Source organism: Typopeltis vanoorti, chromosome 19 (assembly GCF_054136105.1).
Source record: "Typopeltis vanoorti isolate ZY-2024b chromosome 19, IOZ_Tvanoo_1.0, whole genome shotgun sequence".
NCBI lineage: Eukaryota > Metazoa > Arthropoda > Arachnida > Uropygi > Thelyphonidae > Typopeltis > Typopeltis vanoorti.
In genome coordinates, this window is record NC_143567.1 from 15,002,328 (window position 1) to 15,023,718 (window position 21,391).

A 21,391-nucleotide genomic window follows, 5' to 3' on the forward strand; every position below is an offset into this window, starting at 1 on the left:
CATGGACTTGAAACCAATAATCTAGTCTTAATCTAATATGTGCTTAATATAAGCAGAGCAAAGCAATGAATATCTATCTGTACCCAGGAGGATGAATGCTAGGGCATGAAAGATTTTCTACTTCCATCATCAAATTCCTACCATGTAGTGAACAGGATATGATAGTACTATATGACAAATTTACATCATTACTAACTTTCTATCTACAATTTTCCTCCAAATCAATCTGTTACCTTTCAAGACAGGCAACATTGATTTGAAAGAAAATTGATATGTAAGAGTGTAGACAGTTTATAAAGAAGAATTTAATTACAAAATAAAATAACTTTAAGAATTAAATAATAACATTTGCATGAAAATTGAATACACAGATATATTATTCACAAAAATATCATCATCGTCAAATTCCTGACATGTACCCTCAAGGGGTGTACAGGAAAAACTTACATCATTACTAACTTCCTATCTACAATTTTCCTCCAAATCAATCAGTTACCTGTCAAGACTCCAACATTACAGGATCTTATATTTCTGCCCTCTAAGGACTTTCTACTGAATCAATCCACCTACATCTTGGTCTTCTTCTAGGTCTTTTTCATGCCAACCTGGCAGAACACTTGTTTTGCTAATCTTCCCTCTCCCATTCTGTTTAAGTTGTTTAATCCCATACTACCTGAGATTAGCATTAAGGAATGTGTTAGCAGAGCTAACAATGTCAAATTCTTTCCTAATCCTCATTTTTTAATATGATTTTGCCACTGATGCCATCTGTTCATGCCCCTAATCTTTCTCAGGACTCTCATATCTGTGGTCTCTAGTCTTTGTCCAAGTGTTTTATTTATAACCCACTCTCGGATCCATAAGTTAAACTAGTTTGAACACAGCTTGTCTACAGCTAATTTAGTTATTTGACTAATTTCTCTCTTATTCCATATGAATTTATTCAGTTAACTTCCTACCATACCAGCTGTGTTGATTCTGTTGTCTATTTCCATATTTAATTTACCATCTTCACTAAATATTGTACCTAGATAGCTGAAATGTTGTACTTATTCTATAGGTTCTCTTTTCATTGCAGTCGATATTTTCAATGCTTCTGCTTAATTTTGGTATCAGGTTTAATACCATTTTCTTTCATAATGTGATCCATATTGATAATGAATAAACGAGAGGATAATGTACATGCTTGTCTGACATCAGATTTAACATCAAACCATCTTCTTGGACTTCCTTCAATTCTAACTGCTGACTTACAACTCAAATAAAGACAAAGTATTGCTTGATATAATGTCCCATTGACACCATATAACTGTAGCATTTTGAATAGCTTTTCTCTTGGCACATTGTCATATGCCTTTTCCAGATCTACAAAATTTAAATACAGATCTTTGTTATAAATAATAAATTACACAATAACCACAGTAATTAACTTTAATGAAATGAAAGTACATATATTTCGTACTGAAACTAACAGTACTTCATCGGTCTGTAGAAACAAGCAATTAAAGGAACCGGATTACAAAGTTGAAAGTGTATTTTTCACTTGATTGGTTAGAATATAATAAATTTAGTTTAATCCTTTATCCAAATGTGAGCAAACAAAGTTTGCACCTGAAAGTATCTTCAGGACTGGGGTAAGGGGGTACAACACCAGGGCGACTCCTTGCAAAGGTGGAGCAAGCTACCAACACTCCTATCTCAGTATCTCCCATAATGCAAAACATCTTGCGGATATGTCTAATGTTATGCATTAAGGGAAGGGCCACTACCCAGACTAGTTTCGACCTTTATTGAGGTCTCTTCAGTGGGAGCCAGGCCCAAGTGGAGATACCAGTCAGAAGCATTAGCAGGTCATCTCTACCTATAGGAGTTGCCAATTGGTGTGCCACCTTTTTAATAAATTACTCTGGATTTGGAGGAAGATGTTGAAAGTTTATTTTTCACTTGGTAGAATATAATAAATTTAGTGTAATCCTTTATCCAAGTGTGAGATACTGTGAGAAAGTGAGATACTGAGATATGAGTGTTGGTAGCTTGCTCCACCTTTGCAAGGAGTCACCCTAGTGTTGTACCACCTTACCCCAGTCCTGAAGATACTTTCAGGCGCAAACTTTGTTTGCTCACACTTGGATAAAGGATTAAACTAAATTTATTATATTCTAACCAAGTGAAAAATAAACTTTCAACATCTTCCTCCAAATCCAGAGTAATTTATTAAAAAGGTGGCACACCAATTGGCAACTCCTATAGGTAGAGATGACCTGCTAATGCTTCTGACTGGTATCTCCACTTGGGCCTGGCTCCCACTGAAGAGACCCCAATAAAGGTCGAAACTAGTCTGGGTAGTGGCCCTTCCCTTAATGCATAACATTAGACATATCTGCAAGGAGATGTGTTTCGCATTATGGGAGATACTGAGATAGGAGTGTTGGTAGCTTGCTCCACCTTTGCAAGGAGTCGCCCTGGTGATGTACCACCTTACCCCAGTCCTGAAGATACTTTCAGGCGCAAACTTTGTTTGCTCACACTTGGATAAAGGATTAAACTAAATTTATTATATCAGATTACAAAGTACATACAGCAGTCAGTGGTTTACCAATTAAAAACTGTTGGCACATGCTAGAAATTAGTATTAATAAATAATATTATTAAAAATATTATTTATTTATTGGAACCCTGCAGTCTGTTGAAGAATCCTGAGGTGTTGGAACATAGGAGTCCATTATCTGCTAGATTTGATTAGAGTTGTAACCATTAAATTCATTAACATTTTGATAGTCAGAAGTTCTTGTTGTAAGCTTGAAGGAAAGGAGCACACCTTATGTGATCTATTAATTAAAGACTTCATAACATCAATTTTTTGAGAGGTGTGATGAGCAGACTTTTGTTAATGTATCTGCCAGTAAGAGTAGGTTTTCAATAAACACTCTGGTTGATAAATTACCGGAGGCGGTGCATGTAAGGTGAATGTCCAAGAATGGTAAACTACCAGACTTTTCTTTTTTCAGAAAAGGCTACTATGAAAAAGAAAAGTTTACCACATTTTCTGATCAACAAAATTTCTCATCTGTTGCCATCTACAAAAGACAAACTGACACCCCTATCATTAGCTGGCATTTACCAGGTACTGTGTGAATGTAATCTAACATACTTTGAACAAACAGGCTGTTCTAATACATGAAACCTCAAAAGTCTGGTCTGGCACAACATAGCATTGACACTAAATACAATATCCAGTGGGATAAAACTTGTCTTCTCTATAGATGCAAGTTTAAATTTGAACACTTTTTCAAAGAAAGTTACAAAGCCCTTTTACATCGGCCAAATCTGAAAAGGAATGATTGTCTCTCTCTCCCAAAGGTTTGGGAAATTCTTATCTTATGTAACCATCAAAAATAGTTTTTCAATAATATTTTTAATAATATTATTTATTAATAATAATTTCTAGAATGTGGCAACAGTTTTTAATTGGTAAACCACCGACTGCTTTATGTACTTTGTAATCCGGTTGCTTTGATGGCTTGTTTCTACACACCAATGATGTACTATTAGTTTCAGTATGAAATATCTGTACTTTCATTTCATTAAAGTTGATTACTGTGGTTATCATGTAATTTATTATTTATAGTCATGCCACAGTACCTTTAAAGATTAGATCTTTGTTATATTCCCATGATTTCTCGACTATATGTCGTAAATTGAAAACCTGATCTTGACAGACTATTTGTCCTGAATCCAGCTTGTTCTTTGCCAAGCTTCCCTTCCACAATGCTTCTCAACCATTTTGCATGTATACTTGAATAAATCTTACAAGAAACACTCAGTAGAGAAATACCTCTGTAATCCTCAGATTCAGTTTTATTTCTCTTTTTATATATGGGACCATGAGAGCTCTACTCCAATCATCTGGAATTTGTCCCTCTGTCCAGGCCTTCTGAACTACGCAGTGCAGCCACTGTAACTTTTATACCTCCATGCTTGAGCATTTCTGGTTGAATATCATCTACTCTTGCTGCCTTTCCACATTTCAGAATTTTGATGGCTTTTTCTTCTTCAAGTATGGATATGTATTCCTAATTGCACGCTTGGTCAGTGTTTTTTTTTTTAATCACTGTGCTGTCATCACTGCTAGTTTCATTTAGCAATTTTTCAAAGTAATTACTCCATACTTTCCTTTACAGCACTCTTTCCTCCATTTCTGATCTTCTTCAACAACCTCCATAATATCTTGCCACCTTCTTGATATTTATTTACTATGTTCTTACCAAAGTCTTGCCACGACTTATGTTTAGCTAGTTTTACACAGTGTTTAATTTTCTTACATTTGTCTGTATATTCTCTAAGAGAAAATCTGCCTTATTCACCAGGAACTTTTATGCTTTCTTTTTTTCTTTCACTGCCTCTTTAACTTCTGATTTTTCTACCCTTGCAGACAATCTTACTACGTGATTCTCTGGCTAAATTAATGTTTTCTTCAAGGTTTGCCACTGAATCTCAAAGGTTTGGTTCCTGTTCTCAAACTCTTTCATTTTTTCTTGAATAAATGTTTATGTATTTTAGTCTACAGTTCACATCTGAGAGCTGCTCAACTTTTATTATTCCTTGCCTCTTCCCTCCATGTGAATTAGTGCAAATTTTATGTTGGAACATTGTGTTAGTAATAATCAGCCCATGTCCTGAGCAGAAATTCAGTAGGTATTTGCCATTATTATTAGCTTTGCTCTTTTCTCCAAATTATTTGTAAAATTTTCTTCTTTCTTCAATGCTTATCTCATGTAACTGATGTATGTGGTAGATGTTTTTTTTTTTTTTTTTTTTTTTTTTCAAATATGATTCTCAAGAGTATTGCTGCTGTTGCAACTGGGATTACTGACAGTTCTTTGTCCAGATGAAGCCTACATTTGTGGCAAAAGTAAATGTAAATAGTTTTGTGTGCAGAAAATCTGAATCTATTTGAAATTGCTATTTACAAATGCTTTTGGATAGATAATTGCATATCTATTTATTTCCACGTTCAAAGAGGGAGATGAGTGGAATAAATAACTAGAAATGTGCGCAGTCGTGTAGTCCAAGAATATCAATAATGGAAATTCAGTCCATCTGACTGGAATAGTTCTTCATTCTAGCAGAAATGATTTTGCAACAGTCAGCTTCTCTCCTGTTCATTTTCCAGATTTCGTCCCAGATTGTATCTGCTATCTGGTGATAGAAGATGCAAACTGGATCACAAGTGCTTCTAGTTCTAGAGGCAGATATATTCTGCTCAACTATGAGTTTTTGTAATGGGGTATCCGCAGAAGATATCCCAAGTGCTTTTCTGGGCTTCCTTAGCTGTTGCACATTTTATATTCTACCATGGTTTGGGAAGAGCAGAAACCAATTTGATGATTTGGGTACTGTAGCTATTATGGCTTGTATTATACACTCTAAAATACAATTCACTACATCATTAATGGTAGAGAAGCCAACTGCTGCAAAATCAATTCTGCTAGAGAGAACTATACAAGTCGACTTAATCTATTTTCCATTGACATTCTTGATGGAATAGATGGCTGCCCATGTAAGAGGCAAAATCATGGAAAATGATCACTTCTATAAATTTTTTCTTATTGTTCACCAATGTATAGATAGATAGTCTTCACCCATAACCTACATAGACCATTGGGGCACTCTAAAGGTGAAAGGTCTGACAGTCTTTCCAAGTGTTTCTGTCCTGGGATCTCCTTAACAAGATGGAGAACGAAGAATTAGTCAATTTTCTAATATCTATCCAGGTTATTTTAGGTTGCCCCTTCCCTCCAGAAGCCAAGCCCTCTAGCCATTTTAGATAAACTATCAGATCTAACCATCTGACCCATCCACTGAAGCTGTTTGAAATGCATTTTAGTAATGATGTTTTCTTGTGTTCTGGTAATGGAACAGATTTTCCTTCTAACCTCATAATTTGTTATATGTGCCATGTATGGTATCTTCAAAGTTCTGTAGCACTTCATCTCAAAAGCCAATAGTTTTTTCTCATCTTCCTTTAGCAATCTCCAGCTCTCACATCTGTACAGTAAGACTAAGATAAACAAAGATGTCAATGAGGTGGAGTCTTGTAGTTAGCTATAGTTTATTGTCCTTCCAAAGTGGCTGTTACCTGTGAAGGGTAATAGTTGCTTTAGTAATGTGCACTTTAATATCATGTTTAGACTGGCCATCTGCGCTGTACACTTCCCAAATAAGTGAATTTTTCTACTTCTTCCAATTTTTCATAGTTAAATGAACTTTTCCTAGGTTTTTTTGCCAGAAGACATCATTTCTGATTTGTGAATGCAGATTCACAACCTAACCTAACCTAATCTTTAATCCATAATCACTAAGTGTCATAAAAACTCTGTTAATTCTTTTACTAATGTTTGTTCTCTGGTAATTAGGTCAATCTCATCATCAAATCTATGATTATTGATAGATTTTTTTTTACTACCAACAGTAATTCCAATACCACCGTTCTCCAAAGCTAAGTTTATTATATACTCCAAATAAAGGTTAAAAAGCATTGGCAAAAGTATGCAGCCTCTTTCCATTTTAAAAAGCTTGCTGCAGTTGCCATTGATTTCTACAGTATTAACATTTCTGAGGAATGGTAAAGAGTTTTAATTAAGTGTACTATTTTATTATCTATTCCATGTTGGTTTAATATTCTCCACAATGCCTCATGCCATACTGAATTGAAGGCCTTCAAGTATATTTATAAAATTATGACTACTATATTATGTTCAGTATATTTTTCTCCAATGAGATGTAAAGTGAATAAATGATCTATTGTACTCATTTTTACAGAGTCCTGCTTGGTAATCTGAAAGTGTACTTTCCATTTTCCCCTGTATTCTAGAGAGTAAGACCTGATTTCTATAATCACATTTTGTACTGTTCCCGTTTTTTTAAGGAATAGAAATCAGAATAGAGGCGCACTAATCATCAGGCCATGATTCATCGTTCCATACAGCTTGACAAATTTTGAACAAAGAATCTATGATAGGTTCTCTCCCTGCTTTGAGTAATCTGAAGTTATTTCATCTATGATTGGCAATTTTCTCCTCTTCAAAGAATTAACTTCTGCTTCTACATCTTCTCTTAAAGTCTCTTTCATCCAATGTCATTGTTTTTTATTATTATTTCTTCAAGGTTTTCATTATTAAGACTAATGTCTTCTGAGAAAAGGTTAGCTATCTGATTATTCCAATGCAGAAGATTTCATCCTTTCCAGTCAAAAGCATGCCATTTTCATTCTTAATTGACCAATCAGTGAGTGATGGATTTTTTTTTAATCTCCTTATCATGTGGAAAGCACTTCGAACTGTTTCTTTGAAGTTCCTTTACAGTCTTTTCACATGCCTCGGAATCCAGTTGGTTACGAAATGTTATCTTATTTTCCATTTAAACAGTGTAATACTTCATGACTAGGATACCTGAAAGAATTAAACAATATAATTTCTTTACAAGTATAATTTACTTTGTAACTAATGGAAAAAGTTGTCTACAACCATCTCTGATCTAGAATATTTTAATAATAAGGTTATGCACATTTATACTACTTATATATGGGAAATTTATAACTTTTTGCAATAATTCAAGCTAGGTATATTTCTGGCTATGGCTCCCACTAGTGAGAACTGAAGGTTGAAACCAGTCTGGATAATAACCCTTGCTTAGCATTATGCACATCCTCAAGGAAGTGTGCTTTGCATTAGGGTAAATACTTTTGATTATTATGTGACACCTCCAAGGTGTCCAAAGACTCATCGAGGGAGGGCACCTACTCTACACCTCTTGTCTCCATCCAACTACAGCAAACTGCAACTACCATCATCATCTACACCAATGCCACCTCCACCACTAGTATTTTCACTGACAACCATAAACATCCATGCCCACGGTGGGATTTGAACCCGCAGCCTTTTGGCTGGAGAGGGGATAAGCTAGCCACTCAGCCAACCAGGCCAGCACGGCTAGCATATCCACAGTGTAAATAGTGCAAAGATACTAAGGTAAATAATGTGAAGTCATCAGCATCTATGTACAAGCAGCCTAGCCACACTTAGGTGAATGATTAAACAAGAATTCCTTGGCAAATGTAATTTATTTTGTAACTAAGTGAAAAACCCGTCTATAACAAGAATGATAACTCCTCCATGAGCAGATCCATTCCCTGTATGATGTAAAATCCTCACCAGGTTTCAAATATCTCTTGCAGACAGAATGACTGTGTTTCTGCAAGATGCCTTGATATCATCCATTTTGGCAGATTTCAATTCACTGTAATTTGTTAGTTATGTTTGACGGATTCATCTAGCTTCCAGTTTTGTGAGGATTTACCCTTAGCCTTGGATTTTTCAGTATTTTAACTATTTCTTATGCACCTATACTCTTACTTGGCATTCATTAAAGTTATCTTTCCAAAATCAATCTCCCTTTTTTTAATCCTGCAGCATAGATACTCTTTGAGATTTCTCTTGGCCTGCTTGACTAATGTTATCTCAATCTCATTTTCAGATTGAGATAACATTATTGAGATTGCTTATGACACTGATGATCACCTTTCTCCTTATATCTCCAGAATATTTCTGGAGAGACAGATTCCCAGAATCTGCCTCAGCCCTGAGAAACTTTCTTGGTGATCTTGGCCCAATAGCCAAGATCACCTAGTGGGCTAAATTGGGTGAATGGATGATTTTGGATTCTAGTTTTTGTCCCAACTTCACTTGTACCTTTCTTCGACCTAATTTATCCAGTTAGTGCCTGCATGCACATTGTTCTGCATTCCCTGATATGGCAATTTGACATTGCTGAAATATCAGAAGTCCTAATCAAAGTATTATAATTAATATGCAGTATGCATTGTAATTTTCTCAAAAATAATAGTTATGAATAGCCAATGTATAAGTCTTTCTGAGAGTATGAGAATATTCTCTTTTGCAGCTCCTACATAAGGATGTTTTGCAGTGAATTAATACCCCATGATTTATCCTCCTAATCTTCAGTATGCAATCTGATACTACTTTGCTTAAATATCCCTTTATTATTTCCCCATGCATTATTAATATCTGTTACAGTTTCTAAAGCCATTGCATTGCTCCAATCTGCCTGTTCAATTTATCATAATCACCAGCAATGTAGTTCCACATGCTTTGTCCCTCCTATTTCGATAATGCACAATGACCCTCCCTAGTTAGAAGCAATGATGCAGATAGTGTTAAGAATTTTAAGATTCAGTATGATAACTATGTTGTAAGTTCAATGAACCTCCTATGATGAGTATGCTCACTCCATAGAGGGTGTAATAATAATTGATGAATAATGTCCACTTTGTTAATTTTGGTAAACCTGATTTAAATGCAGTACCTATTTCTAAGAAGGTATAGAATACTGAAAACTGTTTTTCCACTGATAGAAACTATGCATAATATTTAATTATAGCATAAGAACCTTTTGGATCTTATTGTTATTTCATTATTATTTCAAATGAGGAGATCCCCACCACACACACACGCAATACTTTCCTAAAACAGGGTTAATCGATTTTGAAAAGTGACCATTGCGTTCATAATATTGCAAGTACACAATGTGTAATATTCGGTCGAAAGCCGGATAAAAATAAGTGCATACTGTTATTACATGACAATTCCACAGAATCCCCAAACTCATGTGTTAACGGACGGAACTGAGAAATTTAAACTATCATGTAACAGCACATAATATGGGAAAAAAAACTATATTTATGTTAAACTTACAAGCACAAGTACCATCAATCCGCAGACCAACATTCTGTATACACATATAAAAACCGTTGCTGCATGAACTGAAATGACATTGCAATCATGCATACACGCGCGCTTACAACTACGCTGAACTAAATGGTCAGACACATAGACAATTCGCAAATTACTTCCTTTAGTTTCTACTTACATTAGACGTACCTGTACATTATTGTAATAAGATCACAGATCTGACTAAGAAAATGTAACATAAACCAGAACAAATGACTTTATCCGATCAAATAGATTCTAGCCAAATGAATTACCAAGTTTTTCTGCTAGCTGAAACGTACGGGTATAAGAGTAAACAGGTTCATGTATTCTGTCACTTTCCTTAAAAATTGCGTCACTGCCGGAACACGCCCGTTATCCATTTCCCCTGCAGATCGGCGCAGCCGTAGACTTATTATGTAGAAATAAATAATGTAATATTACATAAAGGTTATAAAAAAAATTCATAATTAGAACATTTCTAAACACGAGAAAATTTAATGTTCTAATTCTAAATATTTCGAAATTTATAATTTAAATATTTCACTGGAGAGGATAATGGATTAATTAAGTAGTCTAGTCTGACAAAACTACAAGTACTTGTGCAATGCACGGGATAGTGGTCGGAAGGAAGATAGTATTACTTTTTTAACGGACATAATTTATTTTATTTGTACTTATCATTATTAATCAATACTTCCTGAAGTCAAAGGTCACTGTGCGAAATGATTGCGAGTCGTGTGGATATATTCATCTAAATTGATCACAACTTCACCTGCAATGCAAATCCCTCGCCCGTCATTCTCTAAGAAAGAAATCTACCTCACCGATTTTTATACAATATACTCAACCAGAAATTGTATATTCCTGTTATCGTATTTATTTTATGTATACAAACGATTTGCGCCCGAAATATTTTATTTCGTGACACCTCCAAGGAGCCCGAAGAATCACCGAAAGTGGACACCCACTCTACAGCACTCCGTCTCCACCACCACTGCTAACAACACCGAATCTCTACTACCAACATCAACGCCATCTACTCACTACTACCAGTAGTATTTTTTGTCTAATATTTTACTATATGCAATATATTCAATATTGCATATAGTAAAATATTAGGTATGTTTATTCTTTGTAATATATCAAACAGTATATATCTTTTTTACTTTATCAAACTTTTTCATAAACTATAAACAAAAAATGAGTTTCCAAATTAAATTCTCTTCTTTTTTGTTTTAAACAGAAAGCCATCCATTTTGACATTCTAATAATATTTTTTCACTGTATATTTTTTTTTTCATTAAGTATTCTGCAATATATTTTGTAGCATGTATTCAATAAACTAATAACTCTGTAGTTAGCAGGTTTTTTTAATCCCCTTTTTTAAATATAGGTGTTACTATGCTTGTATTCTATTCTATTGGTATTTGTCCATTTGTATATATGTTATTTAAAAATTGTAGTAATCTTTGATGAAATTTTTTTCCAGCAAATTTATACAGTTCGGAGTTTATCCCATCTTCTCCTGCTGATTTGCCATTTTTTATTTTATTTAGGTTGTCCTTCAATTCTTTCACATCATTTAAGGTATTTTGCAAGTTTCTGGTGTAATTATTTTTGATGCCAATATTATCCATCCAAAGATCTGTAAAGTAATCCAAGAATTCTTTTACATCTATTTCACAATTTATATTTGCAGTTTCTTTTATATCTGCATTTGTGTGTTTTAGTATTTTGTACGCACTGGGTCTTATTTTGTATATGTCATTTTCTAGATATGGTACAAATTTTTCCCAACTTTCTCTGTCTGTCTTTCTGGTTTCTCTTTTGGCTAATGCTAGTCTTTTTTTTATATTCAATTTCATCTTATTTTTTGCTACTTAACCATCTTTTAAAAGCCAGCTTTATATTTTCAATTATTGTTTTTATTTCATTGTCCCATATATGTAATTTTTTATTCTTATGATATTTTTTGTGTGTTCCCAAACTTTCATATGCTGCTGATGTGATAATTTCTTTATATTATTCCATTCTTTCTAAATGTCTTCATTTTCTTGTATATTTTCTAAGTAGTTATTAATCCTCTGTTGGTATAAATTTCTTATACTTGAATCATTTAGTAGTCTTACTTTGTAATTAGATATTGTTTCTCTAGTTTATTTTTTTGTATTTTTTGAAGCCACTTTGGTGGAAATCTTAGTTTTGCTTGTACTAAACAGTAATCTGTGTCAATTTCTAGCCCTCTTCTAACTTGAACGGCTAGGAAGAGGTTTGCTGCTTTTTTCATTTGCTATAAAGTAGCCTATTACTGATTTTTGTCCTCTTGCACACCACATATATTTATGTATATTTTTATGTTTGTAAAATGTATTCATTATTTTTAAATTATTATATATAATATAATCAATGAGTCGCTTTCCATTTTTGTTTACTGTTGGATCTCCAAATTTTTGTATATTATTGTTAATTTTTTTCATTCCTATACTGGCATTAAGATCTCTGGCTATATTTACATGGTCTGTTTTATTTAATTTTTCATATATTCCTTGTAACTCTTTGTAAAAGTATTCATTTTCTTCTTCTTTTCCTTCTTCAGGGGCATATACTCCAACAACTGTTAAATTTTTTATATTTAATTTTAATCGCACTTCTAATATTCTTTCATTCCAGTATGCATGAGTTATTTTTGCTTTAATTGATTTATGGATCCAAATCATTACACCAGCTTTTGCATGTATTTGTTTGTCCACTCCACTATATATGATATTGTAGTTAGCTGTTTCTTTTGTTTCTGTAAGAACTGCAATTTCTATATTTTCGTCATTTAAAATTTTATCTACTTCTTTATGTGCTATGCTTCTAATGTTCCACGTAGCATATTTCACCACATTTTTCTTTTTCCAAAGTTTCTTAACCTTTTCCAGTTTGCAGTCGTTTCCCAAGTTTTCTGTCCAGTTTGGATTTCATTGAGACTTGAAAGTAATAAGTGTTTCCCTATGTCAAGTAACTAGCATGACGATAGATATCCTAGTGGTGGGGCTGCCACCTTAAGACAACAACTAGGCTTGCCTTTTTTAGTAGATAGTGGAAACTACAGTTTGAGAGGAAAGAGTCACCCTCCTTGCCCTCAAATTGCTCTAATAGCACTGGGGGAAGGGGGGAGTAAGAAAGAGAGAGTAGAGGGAAAGAAGAGTAGAAGACCAGTCTCTAGATATGATATATCAAGTGTATACTGTACGTAGCAAGATCAGGTCTAGCTTGGGTATCTCAGGGTTTGCCATGCCCATACTCACCAATGTGAGCCCCCTGAGAAGAAAAAAAACTTTTCTTACATTTACAGATTAACACAAATGTTAAACTAGCACTAGACTCTACAAATACTTGTTCCTAGACTTCTCCTTCACAAATGTATCAATAATATCTTCATAATTCTTATTACTCGTATTCGCAACATCATTTGCAATAAATAATAGTGATAAAGTGGACATTTTATCCTGATGCAAAGAGTTTCGCTAATAATTTTGAACCCTTTTAAGAACAGACAATGAACATTACTTGTTTGCAGCATGATCGAAAAAAGTCATGGACACAAAAAAGATATGAAAATAAGTAGTATTTGCATTTTTTTATTTTAAAAAAAAAAAAAGGGCATATGATCTATTTAGATATTGATTTGAAGCAACAACATTCTTCTCTGAGCTACACACACACACACACATATATTATAGTGATATAGGAAATTGAACAGAAAACAATCATAATTTTTATGTTAAATTTTAATTATTTATATTTTTAATTCTTCAGTTTTAAATCTCATTGTTTGGGGGCCTTAAATTGGCCCTAATTTTTTGTGTCCCCAGTTAGAGACTTGTAGGCCTGCGCACCAAAAAAATTACGGCCAACTTAAGGGTCCCAAACAATGAGATTTAAAAGCATATGCCTCCTACCTCTGCAAGTAGGAAGGTAGGAGGCATATGCTTTGGACCCTAAAATTGACAAAAAATTTCATTTCAAAATTTTACCTCACAAGAAGGCAGAGCTGGTCATTGGGTGAAGTAGCAGAATGTTTTAAATTAATAAAAACAAACAAAAAAAAAATAAAGTTGGATATGAATTATTATTTTTTTGATGAAGTTTCAGTACTAAAAAAAATTATGAAACTGTGTCAACCTATAAAAAATTTGAAACATTTGATTATTTAGAGTCAATGGCATTTAATTTTCATCTCGTACCTTTTACGTGTTAGGCCTACTGGCCTGTTACAGAGCTATCTTAAGCCCTTCGAGGTAGTACCCGTCCTGAGGATAAGGTGACTAGCCCTATACCTCCCAGTGTATATAAACACGGGAGTTTCTCCTCAGATAAACTGGGGAGAAACACCCTGCTGTCCATGCCCAAGACCAGCTAACTTGGCTATGTCTGAGAGATCCTTAAGTTCCTCATGTCGGCAATGGGAATCGAACCCAAGATACTCCTTTCTCAGGCATATGGTTGCGAAGCCCATAGCCACTACGCTAACCGCACGGCCTTTAATTTTAATAAGTATCGAATAAATAAGTATCAAATATTTTAAAGCATTTTGTATGTTTTTTCAGTGCAAGGGTGGGCCTTCTGCAAATTCAAAAAGGATTTTTTGTGTAATGAACTCAAAGTGGAGGAATGAGTTAAATAGATGTTCAGTTTCACTCATAAAAAGCAAACTAATGATCTACTTGTAGAAAGTATTTTTAACTTGGGTATAGTTATGTTAAAGATACCAAGCAATTTTAATGGAGTAATGGAGTAAAATCAGGTTTAAAATTGCTTGGTATCTTTAACATAACTATACCCAAGTTAAAAATACTTTCTACATTTATATCTCCTCCTGAGATTTTTATTTAATAAGGTTATAACACCATATGGTAACTTGTTTTGGTAAAATACTTACAAGCTCTGCATTACTAAATCTTGGTATTTCTAGCCTGGCTCCCACTGATGAGACCTCAATAAAGGTCGAAACCGGTCTGGGTAGTGGCCCCTTGCCTTTAATACAAAACATCATACATCCCCTTCTTGGAGATGTGTTTTGGCATTAAGGGTAAATATTAAGATTAGTGATCAGATCTTGCTCTACCTTTACCACGAGTTGCCTTGGTCTTGCACTACCTGTGGGATCAGCTAGTCTTGCATAAATTGCAGGTGCAAACTTGACATTTTGTCTGTTTGCTTACTTGGAAAAAAATGGAGTAAAACCAGGTTTAAAATTGCTTGGTATCTTTAACATAATGATCTACTTTAATTTTAAAGATAACTGTTTAGATTTTTCTAAGAAAATTAAAAATAATGCCTAAGTTCTTAAGGCTGTTCGAAGTAGTATGAATTTGATTCAACGATATGAAACTAGAATATTATTTCTAGCTATTAAACCAGTACATTTTTTCCCCCACCTACCTAAAATTGCTTTAGCTTGATGTAATAATTAATGTACTAAGTCCTCATGGTTAGACTAGTGGCCATGTGCATAGAAACCATATGCCTGGGGAGGGAGTGTCCTAGGTTTGATTCCCATCGACGATGCGAGGTGCTCAAGGATCTTCTTCAGCCATAGCCAAGTTACTAGCTGGTCTTGGTCGTAGGCAGCAGGGTTTTTCATCCCGCAAGCAGGCAAACCGGCCCCATGAACACACAGGCTACATACAGCCATAGGATACCACCAGGAATAAGGAGTAACCAACCTATTCCGTAGGATTTCGGTTCCGAATGTCTACAGGTAAAAAGTGTAGGTCTATGCATGAGCATAAATTAGGAATGTACTAAACTTGCATTAAAATATTTGGATCAATTCATGCTTTTTATATCATTCATTATTCTTCCCCATATAAAGCTATAGTTTACCATTAAATATTTTAAATTCTAAATTAAATTAAAATTTTCAAATATTTATAGTCAATAAGAAAACTATCATTTTTAAACCAAAATCTAAAAAATATAAACAAAATGTTTAATTATTAACTAAAAAATCATTCAATTTTACTTTTTTGGGATGGTAGGGGTGGAGTGAGATTAGGAGAGTGGTAGTATTTATCATTTTTGGGTGTCCTTTAATTCAGTCGTAGAAATCTGGAAACCCTATGCACAGCACACTTCTTCCTCGGCTTTATCCAATCAAAATGACTCTAACCATAATTTAATTAATTTCATTTAATAATTAAATTAATTTAATTATGGCTAGAATCATTTTGATCAGATAAAGTCCATTGCTCTTGCTTATGTTACATTTTCTTAGATTTTGTACAAAATATATGTAAAAATATATTTTACATATTTTTTTTTATTTTTGTCGTTAAGTAAAATAAGTTCTATCACCTTACCTTGACAAATATCCCTTCACAATGACAAAAATCAAAAATATATGTAAATTATAGTTTTAATATGACTGAAAGTTGGCAAAATATCAAAGATGACTGAATTTAATTGTTATTGTGCATGTCTTGGTGTTCCACTCAGTTATAAATTAAATTAAAAATGCCAAGAAATTATATTTAGACCTAGTTTTGTTTCTTCACTTCGAATTTAGTCATGCAGATATCTTTACCATGAAGTGTATTATTCCCTGATTATGCCAATTCGATTAAGCAAAATATAAAAAGAGTAATTAAATTACTTTACCTCCACGCAGTTAGCCTAGTGGCTATGCACTTTGCAACCATATGCCTGGGAAAGGAGTGTCCTGGGTTCGAATCCTGTTGTTGATGTGAGGAACATGGGCATGGACAGCAGGATGTTTCTCCCCAGTTTATCGGGGTTTTTCCTCCTGCAAGCATGCAAACCAGCTCCATGAACACACGAGATACAGCCATAGGATATACCAGGGGCATAGGGCTAGTCACCTTATACTTGGGACAGGTACAACTTAGAAGAGCTCAAGTCAGCTCTGTAACAGGCCAGTAAGGCCTAATACGTAGTAGGGAGAAGAAGAAATTACATATGTCCCTTGCTTTCACAATTAATTAGTTCTATGAAATAATCGCATAACACAAAATTGCATAAAGTGAGTTGAATTTAGCATGGGTAAGATGGGATTTCTTCAGAAGGATAAAAAATTAAAACTTTATACATGTGAGAGCAAAAGAAATTTTAATGAATGAATTACTTAAACTTATAAACAAAACACACAAATTTTAATGAATGAATGAATTTAATTAATACAATGTCAAACACCTAAACACTACATATTTCTGACAGTCTTCAATCGGATAATGAATAGACTGGGTCTGGTGAGTCTGGATCATCACTCTCTTGAAGTCCCTAGGATGATAGGCTGATGATCTTCAACTTTTTTTAATGAAACAGTCGAGACTCAGCTGATGGGCAGCATTCTTCCTCTCTCTCTATAAAGTTCTTTGTAGCAAATCAAAGAATTCTGAATTGCTCTCACAACTTTGGCACTTCTAGTCTCATTAGGATCATTTTCTTCAATTATTCTGATGGCACTGTCACAATGTGTTTAAAAAATTCAGTCATTTGTTTTTTTGAAAGCTGTTTGATGGGCACAGCAACAAAGGGCTTCTGACTTTCATCATCATGTTGTTTTCCATTTACAGAAGATCTTCATTAGCGAGCTCTGATGAGTGGAACTCGAGCAGTTCATTCACATTTGAACTGCTCATCTACATCCTCAAATCCAAGAGATTTAGCCAATTTAACTATGTCATGAAACAGTTCACTTTCAGGATCAAAATCATTAGAATCAGAAACTTCAGACCAAATTTTCTTTCAAACTCCCTTCATCAGGACTGCTTAACTTCTGTCCATTCCTCTCCAATGTTGTCAACTGCCATTTTTATATCATATTTCTTTCAAAATTCTTTCACTGAAATTTTATCTTCTTTGTCAGTACATGCAGCTTGAACAAGCTGTGAAAATGTTCTGCAGAGATAACTCTTGAAAGTTGCAATAACACTCTGATCCATGGTTGATGAGGGAATGTTGTGTTTGGTGGCAGAAAAATTACTTTGATATTCTCATCAATTTCAGTGATGCTTGGAGGATGTCCTGGTGAGTTGTCCAGAAGCAGAAGAATTTTGAAGGATACATTTATCTGTCACAATAAGCCTTCAATTCACGGTGCAGTTCATTGCAGTTCATTGACTCATACACAGCTCCCATAATCCATGCTTTTTTATTTGACCGCCATATAACAGTCAAATCCTCCTTTGAGTAGCCCTTGAGTGCACATGGGTTTTTGGAGTGATAAACTATCAGTGGTTTAGTTTTATGATCTCCAGATTCATTTCCTCCTAACAGCAAAGTGAGAAGGTCCTTGGAAGCTTTAAAACCTGGGGCCCTCTTTTCTTGCAACGATAGAAATGTTCAACTAGGCAAACACTTCCAGAACAACCCCGTTTCGTCGAGATTGAACACTTGCTGAGGCAAATAACCATGTTCCTGAATTACACTTAGAAATTTTGGTGGAAAGTTCTCAGCAGCAACAACATCAGCCATAGAATATACTCCCACAGCCTCGCCAATCAGCTTGAGATTATGAAATCCATGTCACACCTTGAAACGTTCAAACCACCCAGCACTTGTGGCAAAAGATTGCACTTCAGGATCAGGATCTATAGCATTCAAATCATCGAACAAACTTTTCGCTTTAGCCTGGATAATCAAGGTGGATAACGGAACAGCACGTTGATTTTCATATTTAATCCATTGGGCTAACATCCTTTCCCATTTCTCCATAATTGGTGCCCTTTATCTGTGTTATCTTAGTTGTCAACATTCTCGTCACACTTTTACAACTTTCTTTTATTTTCTCTGCTTGATTTCTTAAAGTTGATTCTGAAATTCATACCTCTTTATAACTTCTAATTTTTCCTTCAGTGTTATAGCTTTTCTCTGTTTTTAGTCTTGGAAGTATTTTGATCACAATTACCTCTTTTTTCCATAATGTTTGCATTGCAGAAGACTCCAACAATGGAGCTTACTAGTTCTACACCTTCTGTGAGACTGACATGCAGCACAATGCCGCCTTGTCAAAGTGGTGCACGCACAGTCACATGACTATGCACAGGGCGACTGTGAAACTGCTACCGGTTGAGATTTTTTAAATTAACTTTTTAAAATTGCGTTATAGTGAAAATGCTTAAAATGAGATCACGTATAACGAGGGATGCTTGTACTTTACGTTTATATGAAATGCAATATTATGATCATCTTTGCTGTCATCTCCTTCCTAAAATTAACAATATGAGTAACAATCAACATGGCATCTTAAACATCTGACTTAACAGTTATAATATCAGAACTCCTATGAATTACCACATGCTATTTTCTCTTTCCTTACTGAATATGTCACCTTTCAAAAACTAGCTCTTTATACTCTTTATATAATTTGTTACTGATTCTCATCATGATTACACTGCATTTGTAGTAACCTCTTTCTCCAAATTACTTAATTCGTTATATCATTCATCCTAAATTTTTTGAAGATATGGTTATCAAAAACACACATAGAAAAGTATCGTATTAAAATAGCATAGTTTTCTATGTGTAGTTCCATAACTAAAACAATAATGTTTACTAACCAATGCATTTCAAGATTTTAATGAAACATATAAAGAAGCTTTTGATTTTTTTTATTTGAAGCTTTTACCTGAAAGTTTGCTGGGTATGGCTGATTATACCATGCTGAAGGATATTGGGGTGCTGGATTATAATCAGGAAAACCTGATTGCATGGGTGGTAGATACCCAGCAGGAGGATTAAATCCTATTGGGATATTAGAAGATGGAGCTGGAGGATAGCCACTAGATGGTAATGCACCTGGATATAGTGGATATGAAGGATAATTAGGTGGATAACTCATTTTAAAATGTGCTCTCTTTGTCTGATTCTTAATATAATCTGCAAAATAAAACACCATGTTCACATTCTTTTTTAATTTAATTCTGATTTTACTATCATTCAGTTATTTGTATGCTATATAATTGTAGAATTAAAGTAAAATGCATATGTGAATGTATAAGGGTGAATGCAAAAAAATAAAAAAAATAAAAAAAAAGAATTCTCTGTCTTACTCAGATGATAAGATGATCTTAATACACATAAAAGCCTAACTGCAACTTCTGGCTTTCCTTCCCTCCAGTCCAGTTTTTGAATCACTTAATTTCCTTCATGAAATCTGTTCAGCTCGCTTAGTCGCCATGTTTGTTTAAGAGTTTTGATGTAAACGAATTTATGCAATGTGCTGTCTGTGAGATGTATGCCTTGCGAAGAGCGGCGGGAGTCTGGTTAGAAAGTGAAAGTGGAGTTAATATGTGCAGAAAGCGTAAAGAGAATGAGGATTTCAAGCGTGTTTCGTGTGGCGAGAGTGATATCGTTAACAATAGTCAGAATGTAGAAAATGGCGGTGTGCTAGAGAATTGCGTGGTAGTGCCAGATAGGTGTGAGAGCGTTGTTGAAAGTGTAAATGAAGGTAGAAATACAGAACAAATGGATGATTTGATTGATCATGAAAATGGTGAGATAAATTCGAGTAGTGAAATTGCCCGTTTGAACGGTGCGATACACAGAGCTAAAAGGCAACTGAAGCGTATGGGAAAATGTGTGTTGAACGTACCGACAAATAACCGGCGAAAGTCTGTGACGGCAAATAATAGAATGTTCATAAACGTCAATAAAATGAAGGATCGAGTGCTGTATGGGGATTCGCTATTAAGAGGTGTAATAGTTGAGAGTTTAACGAAGTCGTACCGGCCGGGTGCGAACATAAAGGATGTCAGCGAATCTATTCGACTGCAAAAACAGAGGGTGAAGGAGATGATAATCATGGCAGGAACAAATGATTTGAAAGAGGACAAAATGGAAATGATAGAGGATGTGAGGAAATTATTTGAGGTAGCAAAAGAGAAGAGTGAGAGAGTTAGGATGGTATCTTACCGCAGTATGACAGCAAAGTGTTTAGAAGGAGGGCCATAATTGCCAATGACTTTGTGCGTGGGTTATGCATGGAGAGTGGTGTGGAATTTGTGGATGTGTGGAATGAGTTCGATGAGCAAAAGGACTTATATAAGATGGATGGGTTATATTTGAATGGAGTTGGTGTACGGAGACTTGAAAAAGTGTTGATGCATGATGTGGAAGTGGATGTACAGACTCAGGGAAACTAGATTTATTAAGGGGGGGGGAGTAGATATGCAGACTTTAGGGAGGCAGTTGAGTGTATGAATGAGTATATTATGCCCGAGTGAGTACGAAGGACAACAAATCAGAATGGAATAGTTAGTATAAGGCATCAAAGTAGGGAAGGGACAAATGGGCTTCTGCAATTCATGTACACAAATGCCAGGAGTATTAGGAACAAGAAGGAAGAGTTTTTGGCCATGGTTGGCACTTCCAGGCCACAGGTTGTTGCTATTAGTGAAACATAGCTAATAGAAGATGATAAAGCTAGTGGGATTGAATGCGATGGGTATAGCGTGTTCAGGAGTGACAGGGTGAATAAAAAAAGGGGGGGGAGTGTTATTGATGATAGCTGATGAGCTGCAGCCAAGGAGTATAGAAATTGAACTGCAGGATAGAGAAAAGAGCACATTTGAGGCTGTTTTGTATGAGAT

The 21,391-nt window shown here is 34.7% G+C and overlaps 1 protein-coding gene across 2 annotated transcripts in view; it reads right to left on the bottom strand.

Annotated features, from left to right (window-relative positions):
• LOC150095873 (annexin-B12-like) overlaps nt 1-21,391 on the bottom strand; it is a 150,356-nt gene that overhangs the window by 116,684 nt on the left and 12,281 nt on the right. Inside the window, exon 2 of one of the 2 annotated variants that reach the window (XM_090409571.1) lies at nt 19,429-19,679. In XM_090409571.1, coding sequence (XP_090265697.1) covers nt 19,429-19,641 — 213 coding nt within the window. In that variant the 5' untranslated portion in view covers nt 19,642-19,679. Of the gene's footprint in view, nt 1-9,773; nt 9,917-19,428; nt 19,680-21,391 lie in introns of those variants that run through there. The other variant, XM_090409572.1, reaches the window with a different exon arrangement.